We start from the raw sequence: 15,047 nt of genomic DNA, 5'->3' as shown, positions 1-15,047 counted from the left end.
TACAGGAAGATTAACTGACACACTGAAGCAAAAAGGGAAATTTGAGATTTAGCCACTTCATCTCAAACCTCTTTTTAGGAAGGATTGGTTTGTTTTTACTTCAGCTTTCACTACACAAAAAAATCTGCCCCTCAGGACTCATCCACATATCTAATGCTAATCATTAAAAAAATGTTTCTGGGTGGCTCAGTCAGTTAAGCATCAGGCTCTGTGCTGACAGCTAGCTCAGAGCCTGGAGCCTGTCTTCGGACTCCATGTCTCCCTCTCTCTCTGACCCTCCCCTGCTCGTGCTGTCTCTCTCTGTCTCTCAAAAAAAAAGTTTCTAAAAACTTTAAATTTCTAATACACCAGTTATGATTTTAAGATTCATATTTATAGTCTTTGCTTTTCACAAATGACACAAACTTTTTAACACAGAAAGTATGTTTTTATTTATTAGCTCTTTGCACACATATTTATTTTTAATTATTTTATTTTAATAATAGTTTATTATCAAATTGGTTTCCATATAACACCCAGTGCTTCTCCCCACAAGTGCCCCCCCCTCCGTGACCATTACCCCCTTCCCCTCCAGCCCTCGGTTCATTTTCAGTATTCAATAGTCTCTCATGATTTGTGTCGCTCTCTCTCTCCCCAGCTCTCTTTCCCCCTTCCCCTCCCTATGGTCCTGTTAGGTTTCTCCTGTTAGACCTATGAGTGCAAACATATGGTATCTATCCTTCTCCGCCTGACTTATTTCACTTAGCATGACACCCTCGAGGTCCATCCACTTTGCTACAAATGGCCAGATTTCATTCTTTCTCATTGCCATGTAATACTCCATTTTGCACCCATATTTAAAAGCAGGACTTTTTTAAAAGCCTAGGAAAATTTGACAAATTATGTAGCATCTTTAAAAATACAAGGAAGTTATAAATTAGCCTACTGATGTTTTTTCTCAACTCCATTTCCAAGAACCCTTTCCCCTTTTCCCCAATTACCTCAAAAAACTCCAAGCCAGAACTTTCCCTAGGGAGTTGTTTGCCTAAAATACCTAACCCCAAGGACCACCAGAATAGCCTCACCTAGATTCTCAAACTCTTCCTGTGGAACCAGCTTCCTGAGACTCATGAAAATCTGAAAACTGCAGAAGAGTTTCCTAAGTAGGAACAGCATTTTAAGTGAAGGGAAGGAATTTTTCACATCTAATTGAAATTACAAATAGCAGGCAGCCTGATCCTTAAACCTCATTTCTCATTCAAGTAAAAGTGAGGATAGACACAGACAAAATTTGTTGTTGCAAGTTCCTACTTTGCTGTGGAGGTGGGGTGGGGTGGGGTGGGGTGGGGGGCAAGGATCAGCCCCAGGGAAAGCTTAGCCACTTAAAAACCAATTTTGAGACCTTCCAATATTTTTCTCTGACATGTTTGCTCTCTTTCCCTTATCCCAGTCACTGAGTGTTACCTGCTGCCCTCTTGCCAGTATTTTTCAAAGTAAATATTTGATTCTGAAATGCAGATTACCTTGCTTTTTAGATATCCTCAAGAACACATATACAGCTTTTTGGCCTTTGATGTATCCCACTCTCTTTGCCCAAAGGTACAATACTATGTGCAGTGCACACAAAGCAAAGGACAAATGTTGACAAAAAGATTCTTCTCACTTGCTAGTATCACCATTAGAGTTATACAGTTTCCCAAAATTAAAGAGACATTCTTCCTTTAGAAATATATGGATTTTAGTGATTTAATAGGCCCCAAGGGTGACTATTTTGGTGTAGATTTCCATTAGAAATGTTTCTAGAAAAGTAATCTCTGCACACTATGACCCTTGCCTTCCTCCCTGTATTCCCTAACCTACACACTCCTACATTTTCTAAATTTTCTTCAATTAATTTATTTGTAATTCATTTATCTATTTGTATATGTATTTTTAGTTAAAATTTTCTTTTGAGGTAACTGTAGATTTACATGAAGTTGTAAAGAAATAATGAAGAGATCCTGCGTACTCTTTACATATTTCTCCCATCTTGCCATATCACAACTAGGATATCAACACTGACACAATCTACTTGTCTTATCCAGATTTCTCCAGGCTTTTTCATTTGTGTAAGCACACATGCGTACATTTAATTGTATACAGTTTTATCACATGTGTAGGTTTATGTATTCACCATTGCAAATCATGATACAGAGCAGTTTCATCAGCCTGTAAGGATCTCCTCTGTTCATCTTTTATAACTATATCAACCTGTCTCCTTAATTCCTGGTAACTAACTATCTGTTCTTAGTACAATTTTACCATTTCAAGAGTAGTATACAGATGGAATCATAAAATACATAAGCTTTTGAAAAGTGGCTTTTTTTTTCTTCTGCTCAGGCTAATTCACTCAAGATCAATGAAAATTTTTACATTAGTTAATAATTTACTCCTTTTTATTGCTGAATAATATTCCAAAGTATGAATGGATCAGTTTGTTTAACCATTCACCCAGAGAAGGACATTTGGACCATTTCCAGTTGTTGGCTATTATCAAACAAGGTGCTACTAACATTCCTGTAAATTTTCATTTCTTTGGGATAAATGTTCAAGAGCGCAATTGCTAAGTTGTATGGTAATTTGCATATTTAGTTTTATAACAAACAGCCAAAATATTTTCTATAATGGCTGTACCATTTTACATTCCTGATGTAAATTTTCAGTTACTTCCTTAGATTAGATTCCTTACTGGTGAAGTTGAGACACAACACCTTTTTTTAATGGGTATACAAATTCATCTTCATAAGTGCTTTGGGACATTGTTTTTCCTTCCAAGTGTATCATGGTAAACTGGAAAGGTAAAACACATGGTGTAAAGAAAACTGTGGAGAAATTCAGATGAGCTGCAATGTCCTAAAACTGTTCAGTGTAGCAAGTTGACCAAAAGAATCATGGACAGATTACCAGAAAAATATAAAGAGATACAGAGAATACACATAACAACATAAAAATTATGAATGAATACATACATATACCCCTTCTGTATCTCTTGGGAAAAATTAAATTATAAGCAGACATCTTTATGCTAGTACCTGAAGATGTTTTCCAGGATCTGTGTAAGACACTAAAGATAGGGGCACCTGGCTGGCTCAGTGAAAAGAGTGTGAAACTCTTGATCTCAGGGTCTTGGGTTTGAGCCCCATGTTGAGTATAGAGATTGCTAAAAAATAAAAATAAACTTAAAAATAAATTTTTTTAATAAAAACCTAAAGACAGGGGTTCCTGGGTAGCTCAGTCAGCTGTGTCCAACTTTGACTCAGGTCATGATCTCACAGTGCGTTGGTTAGAGCCCTGCAATGGGCTCTGTGCTGACAGCTTGGAGCCTGGAGCCTGCTTCAGATTCTGTGCATCCCTCTTCCTCTGCTCCTTCCATGCTTATTCTCTCTCTCTCCCCCTCTCCCACTACTCTCAAAAATAAACATTAAAAATAAAGTACATTTATATAAAAAAAGAAAACCTAAAGATAATACTTACAATTTTAAAGACACCTGGCTGAAATCTTACTGTAAAATGAAATTTTAAAAGGCGAAAGATTTATATGATCTGAAGAGAAACCAGAGTATTGTAAAATGAAATTTTAAAAAAGCCTATACTTAATGTGTTCTTATCTGGTATAAACATACAGAGGTGTATGTGTGCATGCACATGCACACACATACCAAGAGTAAAAATGCTCTCTGCATTTAATATTGTCGCTAAATGCTTTGCACGATTTCTTTAACCTATATGAAAGGAAAATTAAAAAGATGAGAATTCTTTGGTAGGAGCATATTTCAATGTGTGTGAACCTGAGCAAAAATTACAAAAATCATAATAGAGCAAATATAAGCACTACATTTTCTCTTAAATCTTTCTGACAGAAGAGAGTGTGAAATTGAAGATGAATAGCATTTCAAATCAGAAAACTTCCCAAACACAAACCATTAAGGTATTTTACATGAAAACTACATGAACTGCAACAAAAATCCATAATCTACATTTATCTTATACAAACTGTTGAGAAGCCAATCCAGAGAATGTTTTAATACTTTCTCTGTACATATCGTTTCAAGAGATTTCCAAATTGGGAGTGCAGACTCTCAAGAAAGCAACAATATACTTTTCTGATGATTATGTCATTATTACACTATCCTCTAGTCACAGATTCTTCCTCTGGACTCTTCACAGCTATTATCTGCAGATTTCTCTCTGAAGAGCTACCCCAATGCCACATCTTCACTGGGTAGCCTAAGTTTCACCTTTTCCTCTCCTAATGTGGTAGTTCAACTCGGTATAGCTACAAATTTATATTGCTGTTTTTAGAAGGAGTTTAAAAAAAAAATTTCAGATTATAGAAAAAACTAAGGGAACTCCAAGATTTCATATGAAGGAAATCTGACATGTGCCTAAAAGGCCAATTATCAGTATCCTATCTAAAGACAAAAACAATAGAAAAATAACTCACTTGGTAAGCAACCTACTATTCTGTAGAGAAGTAATAAAGCCCCAGAAATTTTAGAAATCATTCACCACCACTGCAATCATGAATTACCATGTCTGGATAGTCAAAACACACACACACACACACACACACACACACACGCACAACAACCCTGTCATATTTCAGAGAATTTCATACACACATATATATCATTTGTTACCTCTTCAAATAATTGACAGTGTTGCTGCTTTTTAAAGGATTTTTGTTACATTATCTAGAATAAGATTAACACACTAAGGCCTGGAGAACAAATCCAGGCCACCAACAGTTCCTTTTATAGGCCATAAGGTAAGAGAAGTTTTTTTTTTTTTTAACTTCTATAGCTATGTAAGTACCTATAGAATATTGATTTTGCCTCCCTGCAAACCCTGAAGTATTTACTATCTGGCTTTTTTGCAAAACGGTCTGCTGGCCCCTGATCTCAGGGATCAGTGTAGAAAAGTATGTAACATAAATCAGTGAAATTTATGACACTAAACTAATTGATTTAATTTGCACTAAAGTGGCCTTGCACCATATTCCCATTTAATTGTGACTCCCTAGAAATTTCATACCATCTGAGGAGTCTGACAATCCTCCAGAGATATTCTAAAGTGAAAAACAAGTATGTAATATAAGGATGATTGTTACATACTTCACTATCCATGAATATGGCAATACCAAAAAAAAGTATCTCAAGAAGAAAGATATAAAACTCAGCCTGATATATTTATCAGAAAGCCCTAAAATATAGGTAGAAAGGCATGTTCTACTGTTCACAAAAACCTAACATCTCAAGTAACAAAAACAAAACAAAGCCATCATGGAAGCCACAGAAAAGTGCAAGCTATAAAAAGCAAAGCATCAATTTATTAAAAAAAAAAATTAAAAAAAAAAAAGGCCGAGATGCAAAGATTACATAAATGGTGGATTGACACTCAAGCAACAATTTTTTGAGGGGCTTCACTTAAAAGGCTTATTAAGTAACAGCAATACCATACAAAACCTATATAACTGAAGGATCTGAATGCCACAAGTATCTTCAAACAATTACATTTCCACAATTTAAACCAAAGCAATTCAGGATATGATTTCAAATTTTTTAAAAAATCACCTTCATCTGGGGGTTAATTAAAACTTGCATAAACAGGGGCGCCTGGGTGGCTCAGTCGGTTAAGCCTCCGACTTCAGCTCAGGTCAGATCTCACATTCGTGGGTTCGAGCCCCGCGTCGGGCTCTGTGCCGACAGCCAGCTCAGAGCCTGGAGCCTGCTTCTAGTTCTGTGTCTCCTTCTCTCTCTGCCCCTTCCCCTCTCATGCTCTGTCTCTCTCAGTATCAAAAATAAATAAAACATTAAAAAAAAAATTTAAAAACTTGCATAAACAGTGTCACACTAACCAAGCTAGTACTAACTCTTCACTCTGAAAGAACCTCCAGAGGTTTTAGGGTATGGGAAATACAAGCTGCACCTCCTCCTACTTCCAGTCTTCACGCTAACCATATATTTCTCAACCCCTTCAATTGACAATTACTGAGCTAGATGACCCCTAAGATCCATTCCAGTTTAACCATTCTGTGAGAATTTTAGTATTTAAGTATTTATTTTTAACAAAACATTCAGAAAACCAAAAGTAAATGATAAAGGGATCATTATAACTATAAGCAATGAAATATGAAATATTACCACATAGGTGGCATGATCTCATAACGTTGCTCTAGGATTTTCCCTTACTGATACCCCAAATTCTTAACTATGTGCCATGGATCTCAGACTATATGCATCTAGCAAAACTACTGTAAAGTTTACAAAAATTCCTTTAAAAAAGTATTCTTTTGTTCTCTAGTAACCAAGTAGCCACACTGTGATGTATCCTACTGAAGGCAGATTTCACTTTCACTTGAGTGCGATTAGACACGAACAATGGGAAGATTCAAGGAAGAACCATTTATCAGATCTATGCCACTGGCTTACTATAAAGCTGTGCAGAGCAGAACTAGTAACTATTGATCACAGAACATACACAAGTGATGACGAGCAAAGGAACTGGGTGAACAAATAAAAAAGAGGTCCTCCTTATAGGAGTCCAGAGAGTTACCAGTTTGCAAGGATGCAGAGTTAAGGCAACATTATGACCTTATGAAAATATTCACTAATAACCACAAAACTTAAAAAAAGAAGTAATCCCAGTGAAACAGGCCTCCCAAATAGTGTGGCTATCTCAGGCTAGAGTCTATGGTGTCAATGGTCAGTCTTTTAGTAAATATACCACTATACCAAGCTACACAAAAGAAATTCATCAAAAGTTAGGTCTCACACGAGATTCAAAATTGCATGAAGTCCTTGAAAATGATGTCAAAGAACCATTTCATTAAACACAATAGCCACTGACAGATTGGAACGCAACTGTGTTAGAGTCAGTTAATAACTAGAGAAAATCAAGAAGGTTCAAATGTAAGGTACAAGATATTTCTATATTACCAAACATTTTTCTGAAGAAAACGACACCAAAAAAACTCAATAATTAATTAATTCATTCATTCTTTGCTGATTTAAGCCAGGGTATTATATAAATTACTGTTTGTTTTGTTAATGTTAGTTTTACTTTTCAAAATAAAGCCCCAATCAAACATTTTTTCCTCTATCTTCTGAAATCTCAGCATCTCTTTAATGCAATTCTAACTAATTCCTCTAAGTAATTCATTCCAGGAATAATTATGCTTAGATAAAGGGATCTGAGTCTATACAGGAATACTCCTGAAACTCTGGAGCCTTTTTCAAAATGAGGCATGAGTACTAACTAGCTCGGTCTTTCCCAGACTGGGTACGCTAAAAAACAAACAAACAAAAACATTAGCTTATCTCTGGTTCTTAAGAATGATTTCTGAAAGAACAGTTTATCAGGTCATTTTAACTATGGAAAAGACGCTGCTTTTCAGGTTGTGAAGGCAAAGTAGGGACATGGAAAGAGACAATGTTGCCAGGAGCAGTATTATTTAAAAAAAAAAGACACAAAACCATAACTGCATTGGAAGAAAACATTCCAAACCACTAAAGAATAGGGTATCCTGTAAGATGGAAGCCAGAAGGGACAATTTACAACAATCTGGAAAGAATGGAGTGAGAGAACTACAAGTAGACAGAAAGAGATAGTATCTCTGCACTCACTTCCCTTTTCTACTTCTCATATTTCCTCTTGGCCCATTTTGTCTCCCCAGTTTTATCCTATTCTCCCAACAAAAACTTTTTAGGGGAAAGTAAGGAATCTGATGAAATTGAACACTTGGATCTGCCATGTCTAAAATCAATCTACTTTCAGCTGTCTGCAATATGTGACTCAGTATCACTTTGTACTGAACACAGTTTAAGTTCATTTCTGTCATTTGTCAGGAAAAGAGGCCTGACTAATACATTGGATTATGCTACTCCACAATAAAACTTTTCCTGATCACTTCTGGCTGTCTTACTTTAATTTCTTCTGAATTTTGGTAAGAACTTCTTTGTATCACTCTCATTCTACCATGTGTAATAATTATCAAAATTATTTCCCTACTACATTAAAAAAGCAAAGTCTGTAAAGACAGACTGAATCTTACTTTTATAACTGCCATGTGTTATTTTCACATATTAAAGGGCAGGAAAAAAGGCATGAATGAGAGAAAGGGAAATATTCAACAATTCAGACTGGTTAATGAGGGTCTAAACAGTTACACGAGAAAGAAAAAGATGTTAAGAGCTAGAATGTGGAAAAAATGCTTAAGACAGGTAAAAAAGAAAAAAAAGCAGTGTAGGAGAAAGGGGATATGAGCTAAATTAGAATGAAGAGGGCTGGGTCCAGGTTTCTTAATTAACTACTCATTTAATATTTCTTGGCTTTGGTTTCTTCAATGGTAACTAGGTTTCTTTTATTCAAGTTTCTCAGTGCCAACATTTTGTGTTTGTAAGCAGCCAAAGATCAGAGAATAATCAATGAATGTGTAACCCATATCCCTTCCCGAGACTTGAGGTTAATAAAACACTGGAGAAAGTATGAAGGCCTCATCCTTATGAAATACTGTCAAACTAGATACTAAACTACACTGTTTCCCCTAAGCACAATTATAATCATTTTCATTAACTCATCTAGTGAAGGAATTTCATGTACATCTAAGTTGAAATATATTTTTAAGTTTATTTATTTTGAGGGAAGGGGAGAGAGAGAGAGAGAGAGAGAGAGAGAGAGAGAGAGAGAGAGGATCCCAAGCAGGCTCTGCACTGTCAGTGCAGAGCCCAATGTAGGGCTTGAACCCATGAACTGCAAGAGCATGACCTGAGCCAAAATGAAGAGTCACTTAATCAACAGAACCACCCAGGCACCCCAAAGCTAGAAATCTTTTGAGGGCAGAGTTCTAGATAAGGTGCTTTGATATTCTGAAAATGGTGATTCTACATTTTTTTGTAATTCTACGAGAATTCTGGATTAGTAAGAAATCATACTACAGGCAAGGTCATATACACAAAGATGTTTTCTTTGAAACTGGGTGTTTGAAATAGCACATATATGGGAAAAATGGTACTTGGGTTTACATTCCCAGACAAGCTCACAGAAATCTACTGAATCCATAATGAAATGAAAATAATATAGCAGCTGCTATTAGAGGGGGGCCCTTAATCATTGAGGTAAAGGAGGGTAGGGCTGATGGGCGCCTGGGTGCTCAGTTGAGTTAAGCATCCTACTTCAGCTCACGTCATAATACAATGGTTTATGAGCTTAAGCCCTACAACAGGTGAGCTCAAGCTCCACTCAGGGTTCTTCACTCTGTCTCTGCAACTCGTGGAATTCTCTTTCTCTCATAATAAATAAGCAAACAAATAAATTTTTTGAAAAAAAAAAAAAAAAAAAAAAGAAAGGTAGATAGACCTGGGCAAATAAACTCCAACATGAAAGGAAGGATGGTTTATTTATAGTTCAAGTTAGTCTGTTTAAGAGACTTAACAATACTGTACTTGAACTGAACCCAATCTATAATATTAGCTAAGATGTCTAAAATAACTTATAAAAACATATACAGTGATATCATTAACATTGTGCTATTTTACATTTCAGGCAACTTTCATGTAGTATCTTTTATTTTTCCCTTACAACAACCTACAAGCATTGCCCAGTGTGTGCCTCATGGATAACTAGTTCCTCAAAGACTAATGATTCTTTATACAAAAAGACTTTTCTGGGTGTCATCTAAATCTAGGACGTGATGAGCTGACCAAAGTTAAATAAGCTCTTCCTCCTGTTTTTTTCAGAGACTTAAATATCCCAAAGTACAATATGAATCTCTTAAGAAGGGGCACATGATGTACAATGTATCCCAAAGTTATATAGCTGTAGAACCATTTTTTCCCCCATAACTTCTGAAGGCCAGGGTCTCCATAATTAGAGTGTAGAAAAATGATGAGCTGGTAAGAACTTGGGAGCATTATATAAAGAACAAATACCTGGCATGCCTAATGGAAAAAGTATCTGGTAGTCAGAAGACACGGGTTCTATATTCAGTTTTGCCATTTATTGGCTCTGTGTCCTCGGGGGCGGGGGGGCGGGGGGAACACTTATTTTTCCTGTGCCTTGGTTTTATCATTTGCAAAAAGGCAATTCTAATTCAAGTTGAAGTCTTTTTCAGGATTGGATAAAAGATATTAGATACATGACATTATAGAACTAAAAAATTCTAGACTTGCAGAAGACCTTTCAGGCTACCCAGCAATACACTATCAGAAAGGTAATTTTAAGGATCTAGACTAAAACCGACATCTCTTCTCAGTCCCACATTTTACCCTATACCATTCACATGTTGTTTTCACTCTTTCAAAGATTAAATACTAAGAAAACATCTCTAGAGGCAGAGTAAGTATCAGAAAGGAAGAGAACTCAAAGTCTCAGAAAAAAGGTAACACTGAAGTAATATAATCTCACCTTAAAAATCCTATTGACAACATATACACATATAGTCCAAAATAAGTAAGGCTTTGATAAACATAGAGAGGTAGAAAGATAAGAGTAGCTCACTCCACGATCATTTGGAAATTGAAGGTATGCAATTTTTTGAAATAATTCATTTCTATATCCAATTAATAAACTGGTCCTTACCATCACCAAAAATATATCTAATCAAAAACAGGTAAAGGATACCAAATCTTACTAAAAGCAATAAGAGAACCAAGGATAGAGAAATAGACTAAAGCTGGGAGAGGCTAGAAATACCTAAGATTATTTGGTGATACTGCTACAACTCACAGCCACTGTCGAAGCTTTGCAGCTTTCCTGCAAAGGACTATTTGATGCTAATTACTTAGTGATGTGCCAAATGGATGTATTTATATCACTTGAAATGTAAGAAAGCCCTTTTTACCATACTGACAAATCAATGGGATAATTCTGGAATTCATTAAAAAGAAACACTAACTGATCCAACATAATAGCTTGACTTTCTATGTAGAACACTTCAAAATATCTAAATGAATATAGAAATGTATTTTTCTGTGGTAAATTGTTTGTTATTGAATCATTATCAACCTTGTTAGAAAAAATTTCTCATTTTTGCAATGTGCAAAATCATTAAAGTGTTTGAGAGCTTCATCATGAAAGACAGTGGCACTTTATAATCCATTATTTCTTCAGGCAAATGTGCTTATGGTTGAACATAATACGAAAAATAACAACACTCCCTAGCATATGATTCTATTCCCTCTCTTAATGGTATTTTTAATATGTTGACAGCAATGATGAAATATGTTACTGCTTTCCTATTAGCCCTATTTCTGAGCATTCATCATTTACAGCATCACCCTGAAGTGTTACCTGTGGTGATGATTAGGTATCTATAATTCTGAATACTTCTCATACTGCTATGCATGTCTTAGACATGCTTTAACAACATAAGCTTTTAGCTTGAAATTCCTCTAAATTATCAAATGGCTAGAAGAGTGACTCTATCCATCCACTATACCGAGCACTATAAACCTACATATTTGAGTATCTAACAGTTCATTTACTTCAGCTCACATCAAGTAGGACTGTCTGTTGCTGTACACAACTGCTCTACCATTAGGAGACCTTCATTTCCAAAGCTACTGTCATGCAGAATGCTTAGACTAAATGATTAGATACCTCATGTGATCATTTTATTGAAAATAAGGGAAGAAGTGTAGTAAATTAGGTATTGCCAATGATCAGTGAAATCATTTTGATAATATCTGCCCAATATTTTCAGAGTTATATTTTCCTTCCTTATAGGTAAATTAACATTTTTAAGATTATATAGTTAAACTTACAATGAAAGTGTATAGCTACATATTAACTGTACAGTGTAGTCCAGATGAATCCAGATTTTTTCACTTATAGTGTGAAGGGATCAATCTGTTTAGAAATTTGAGGGGGGTTTTGTTTTTGTTTTTTTAATGCTTATTATTGAGAGAGAAACAGAGTGTGAGTAGGGGAGGGGCAGAGAGAGAGTAAGACACAGAATTCAAAGCAAGGTCCAGGCTCTGAGTGGTAAGCACAGAGCCCGACATGGGGCTCAAACTCATGAACTGCGAGATCATGACCTGAGTCAAAGCCAGAGTCTCAGCTGACTGAACCACCCAGGTGCCCCTAAATCTGAGTTTTTATAATGTTTCCAGACTTCCTTTAGATGCTGATTTTATATACAGGGTATGTAGGACTATTAAAAGATTTCTAATAATTATCTGTAAACTGAAGAAACCAAGAAGCACATTCTCATAATTGCCCCAACTAAGAAAATGTTACCTCAAACTGAACTACAGATATATTTTTAGTCAACAGCTGCTCAGAGCAAGTGACTGACATGCACACTTCTTAGAATTCATTTAGTTCCCACAACTTTAACAGTCACCTTGGCTCAAAGCTATGCTAATGATGCAATTCTACTGGGCTTAAAAAATCATATCTGTGATCTAAGAATAAAGGTAAATGCATAAATATAAAAAGGAGTAAATTCTGACTTTTCACTTCTAGTAAGTATAGCCTCAATTAAGAAAGCTTAGTTCAATCTGAAATTACAACAGCACTGACTAGAGCTTGTTCTACCATATTTATAATAAATTAAATGCTACTTGGGAAAAAAGTTATACTACAAAAAGAAATTATTTGGAGTGTCACATCTATTTTATTTAGATGGTAAGTTCAACAGAAAATTAAAAAGATAAATTGGAAAGTTTTCCCTGGCTAAATGCAAGGATAATTATTTTGTTCTCAATTTAATACTGATTTTTACCTGGAATAATGTGGTTTTCATTTGTATTTACATTAAAACAAACTATCATTTTTAAACACAAGTTTTATTGGGTTTTTTAGGATTTTTTACTCTTGTGTCAGAGTCAATGATCTGGCTTTAAACTGGTAACTGCTGGGGTGCCTGGGTGGCTCAGTCGGTTAAGCGTCCAACTCTGGATCAGGTCACGATCTCATAGTTTCTGGGTTTGAGCCCCGCATCAGGCTCTGTGATGACAGCTCAGAGCCTAGAGCCTGTTTCAGATTCTGTATCTTCCTCTTTCTCTGCCCATCTCCTGCTCGTGCTCTGTCTCTCATTGTCTCAAAAATAAACAAATACTAAAAAAAAATAATAAATAAAATAAAATTAAAAAACCCTGGTAACTGCTTTAGGCAAAATCCACACTAGAATATCAGACTGTCTCCTCAACACTTCATAGAGGATAAGGTAATTAAACAAAGTCTTTGCAAAGGAAAACCATTTATAAAGAAATTGCAGACCACCAGGAGTTTGGATTTGGGTAATCCACTTAGATTAGCATGGCTGTGTCTTAAAAGGACAATTCCAAGATCACAATATAGGTCATGTCCTTAACAAATAAAGTAATGAAATCCAATGTCAATTATACAAACTTCCATATTTACAAGATGCCACTGACAACAACTAAAACAGATTAAACAAAGCTTTCTAATGTGCTCAGGCCCAGCAGAAGCAAGAAGGAAAAATAATGTCATAAAGCTGAAATTCTTTTTAATCACATTCTGCAAAATTGTAAAATTACTACTTTTTAAAAAATAGTTTATTGTCAAATTGGTTTCCATACAACACCCAGAGTGCTCTTCCCCACAAGTGCCCTCCTCCATCACCATCACCTCTTTTCCCCCTCCCCCTTCCCTTTCAACCCTCAGTTCATTTTCAATATTCAGTAGTCTCTCAAGTTTTGCATCCCTCTCTCTCCCCAACTTTCTTTTAAAGAAAAAAGGAGTGGCATCCAAAGTAGGAGGGGGGAAAAACCTTGGGCTTAACATTTTAGACTGAACAGCTATTAACTTTGCTATAAGGAAGAAAGAAGGGAAGAAGAGAGTGGTATTATGCAGGGAGTAGGAACAAATAAAAAGAAAAGCTAACCTTAAAAGTTTTGCCAAAATATAATAATCAGATTTGGGTGGCAGGTAATATCCTTCAAAGTAAAACTTCCCTATTGCAGAACACAACTTTCAAAATCCCCAATATGAACCTAAGTACTTAAAACAAATGCTGCCAACACCTAAGTGTACTATTAAGTTTTAATTATATAGTGCCAAAAGACATATTGTCCAACATAAGTAAAATATGCTTAAAATCACTACTTTGTCATATTTTTAATTGCCACACATAAACGACTGTTAAGACAAATTGTCAATTACAAATGTCTCCAAAAGACATTTCTGCCCAGAAAGCAGAAAACATATAATGCCTGATGTCACAAAGACACTGCCCAAACCGACAGTTAAAATGTTGCTACTTCCTTTTTGATACTAATGACTTTTCTGAATGCTTGCTCCTCAGGATGAGCTAAAGAAGGAAAGCCTGATGCCCCTAAAACACAGGAACTTTCTTCTAGATACAGATTGTATTTCCTGGACAAGGGGATAAAAACCATCTCTGACCAAAAAGGCTTTGTGAAGACTACTTGCGGAGAATTACCAACTTACCCATCAGATTTGAGTTCATGAAAGGTGTTGGGGACAAGCCTTCATGGGCCCCTAATCGACTGTCATTCAAGTGATCACTGTAATGAGGGCTGTCTGTAAAACCCTAGGGGGGAAAAAAAAAGATGGGAGTATTAAAGAGATTATTTGGCAGTCCTGCTAATTGAGCATAATGACGCTCATCTAATTAATATACAGACTTAGAAATGGTCATTCCTAACCAAGTTCCTTGTTTGTTACTTTAAAAACTAAACAGAAATGCTCCTTTTATTTCTTTTAAGGTTTTTAAGTAGTTTCTTAATAACCTTAAAGAAAATTAGCTCTATGAACTCTTTACATCCAAAGGAAAGTTCTATAGTTCATTTAGAAAAAAAAGGATGAAGAAAATACATTTATAAGTTGTAATATATTAGGAACATGTTTATCTCTACCCTCCATTCTGTCTCCAAAACCTATCAATTACTTAAAATACTGAAAATAATCTACAATCAATATACTAGAAATGAATCCTTTCTCAAATGTCAAACAAATATTTACCAAAAACGATCTGTTTGTACTCTTTTGATACTAGTATAACAAGATATACTACTAGAGAAACTGAACCATGTAAAAAGGAA

The 15,047-nt window shown here is 35.5% G+C and overlaps 1 protein-coding gene across 3 annotated transcripts in view; it reads right to left on the bottom strand.

Annotated features, from left to right (window-relative positions):
• The window catches only part of TCF12 (transcription factor 12), a 362,394-nt gene that overhangs the window by 162,795 nt on the left and 184,552 nt on the right, over positions 1-15,047 (bottom strand). For all 3 annotated transcript variants that reach the window (XM_029950501.1, XM_029950502.1, XM_029950503.1), the window contains one exon: positions 14,434-14,536. In XM_029950501.1, coding sequence (XP_029806361.1) covers positions 14,434-14,536 — 103 coding nt within the window. The remainder of the gene's footprint in view (positions 1-14,433; positions 14,537-15,047) is intronic.

This window comes from Suricata suricatta, chromosome 9 (assembly GCF_006229205.1).
Source record: "Suricata suricatta isolate VVHF042 chromosome 9, meerkat_22Aug2017_6uvM2_HiC, whole genome shotgun sequence".
NCBI lineage: Eukaryota > Metazoa > Chordata > Mammalia > Carnivora > Herpestidae > Suricata > Suricata suricatta.
Note: the sequence above shows the minus strand (reverse complement) of the source record. Positions and strands in the feature narration are given on the sequence as shown.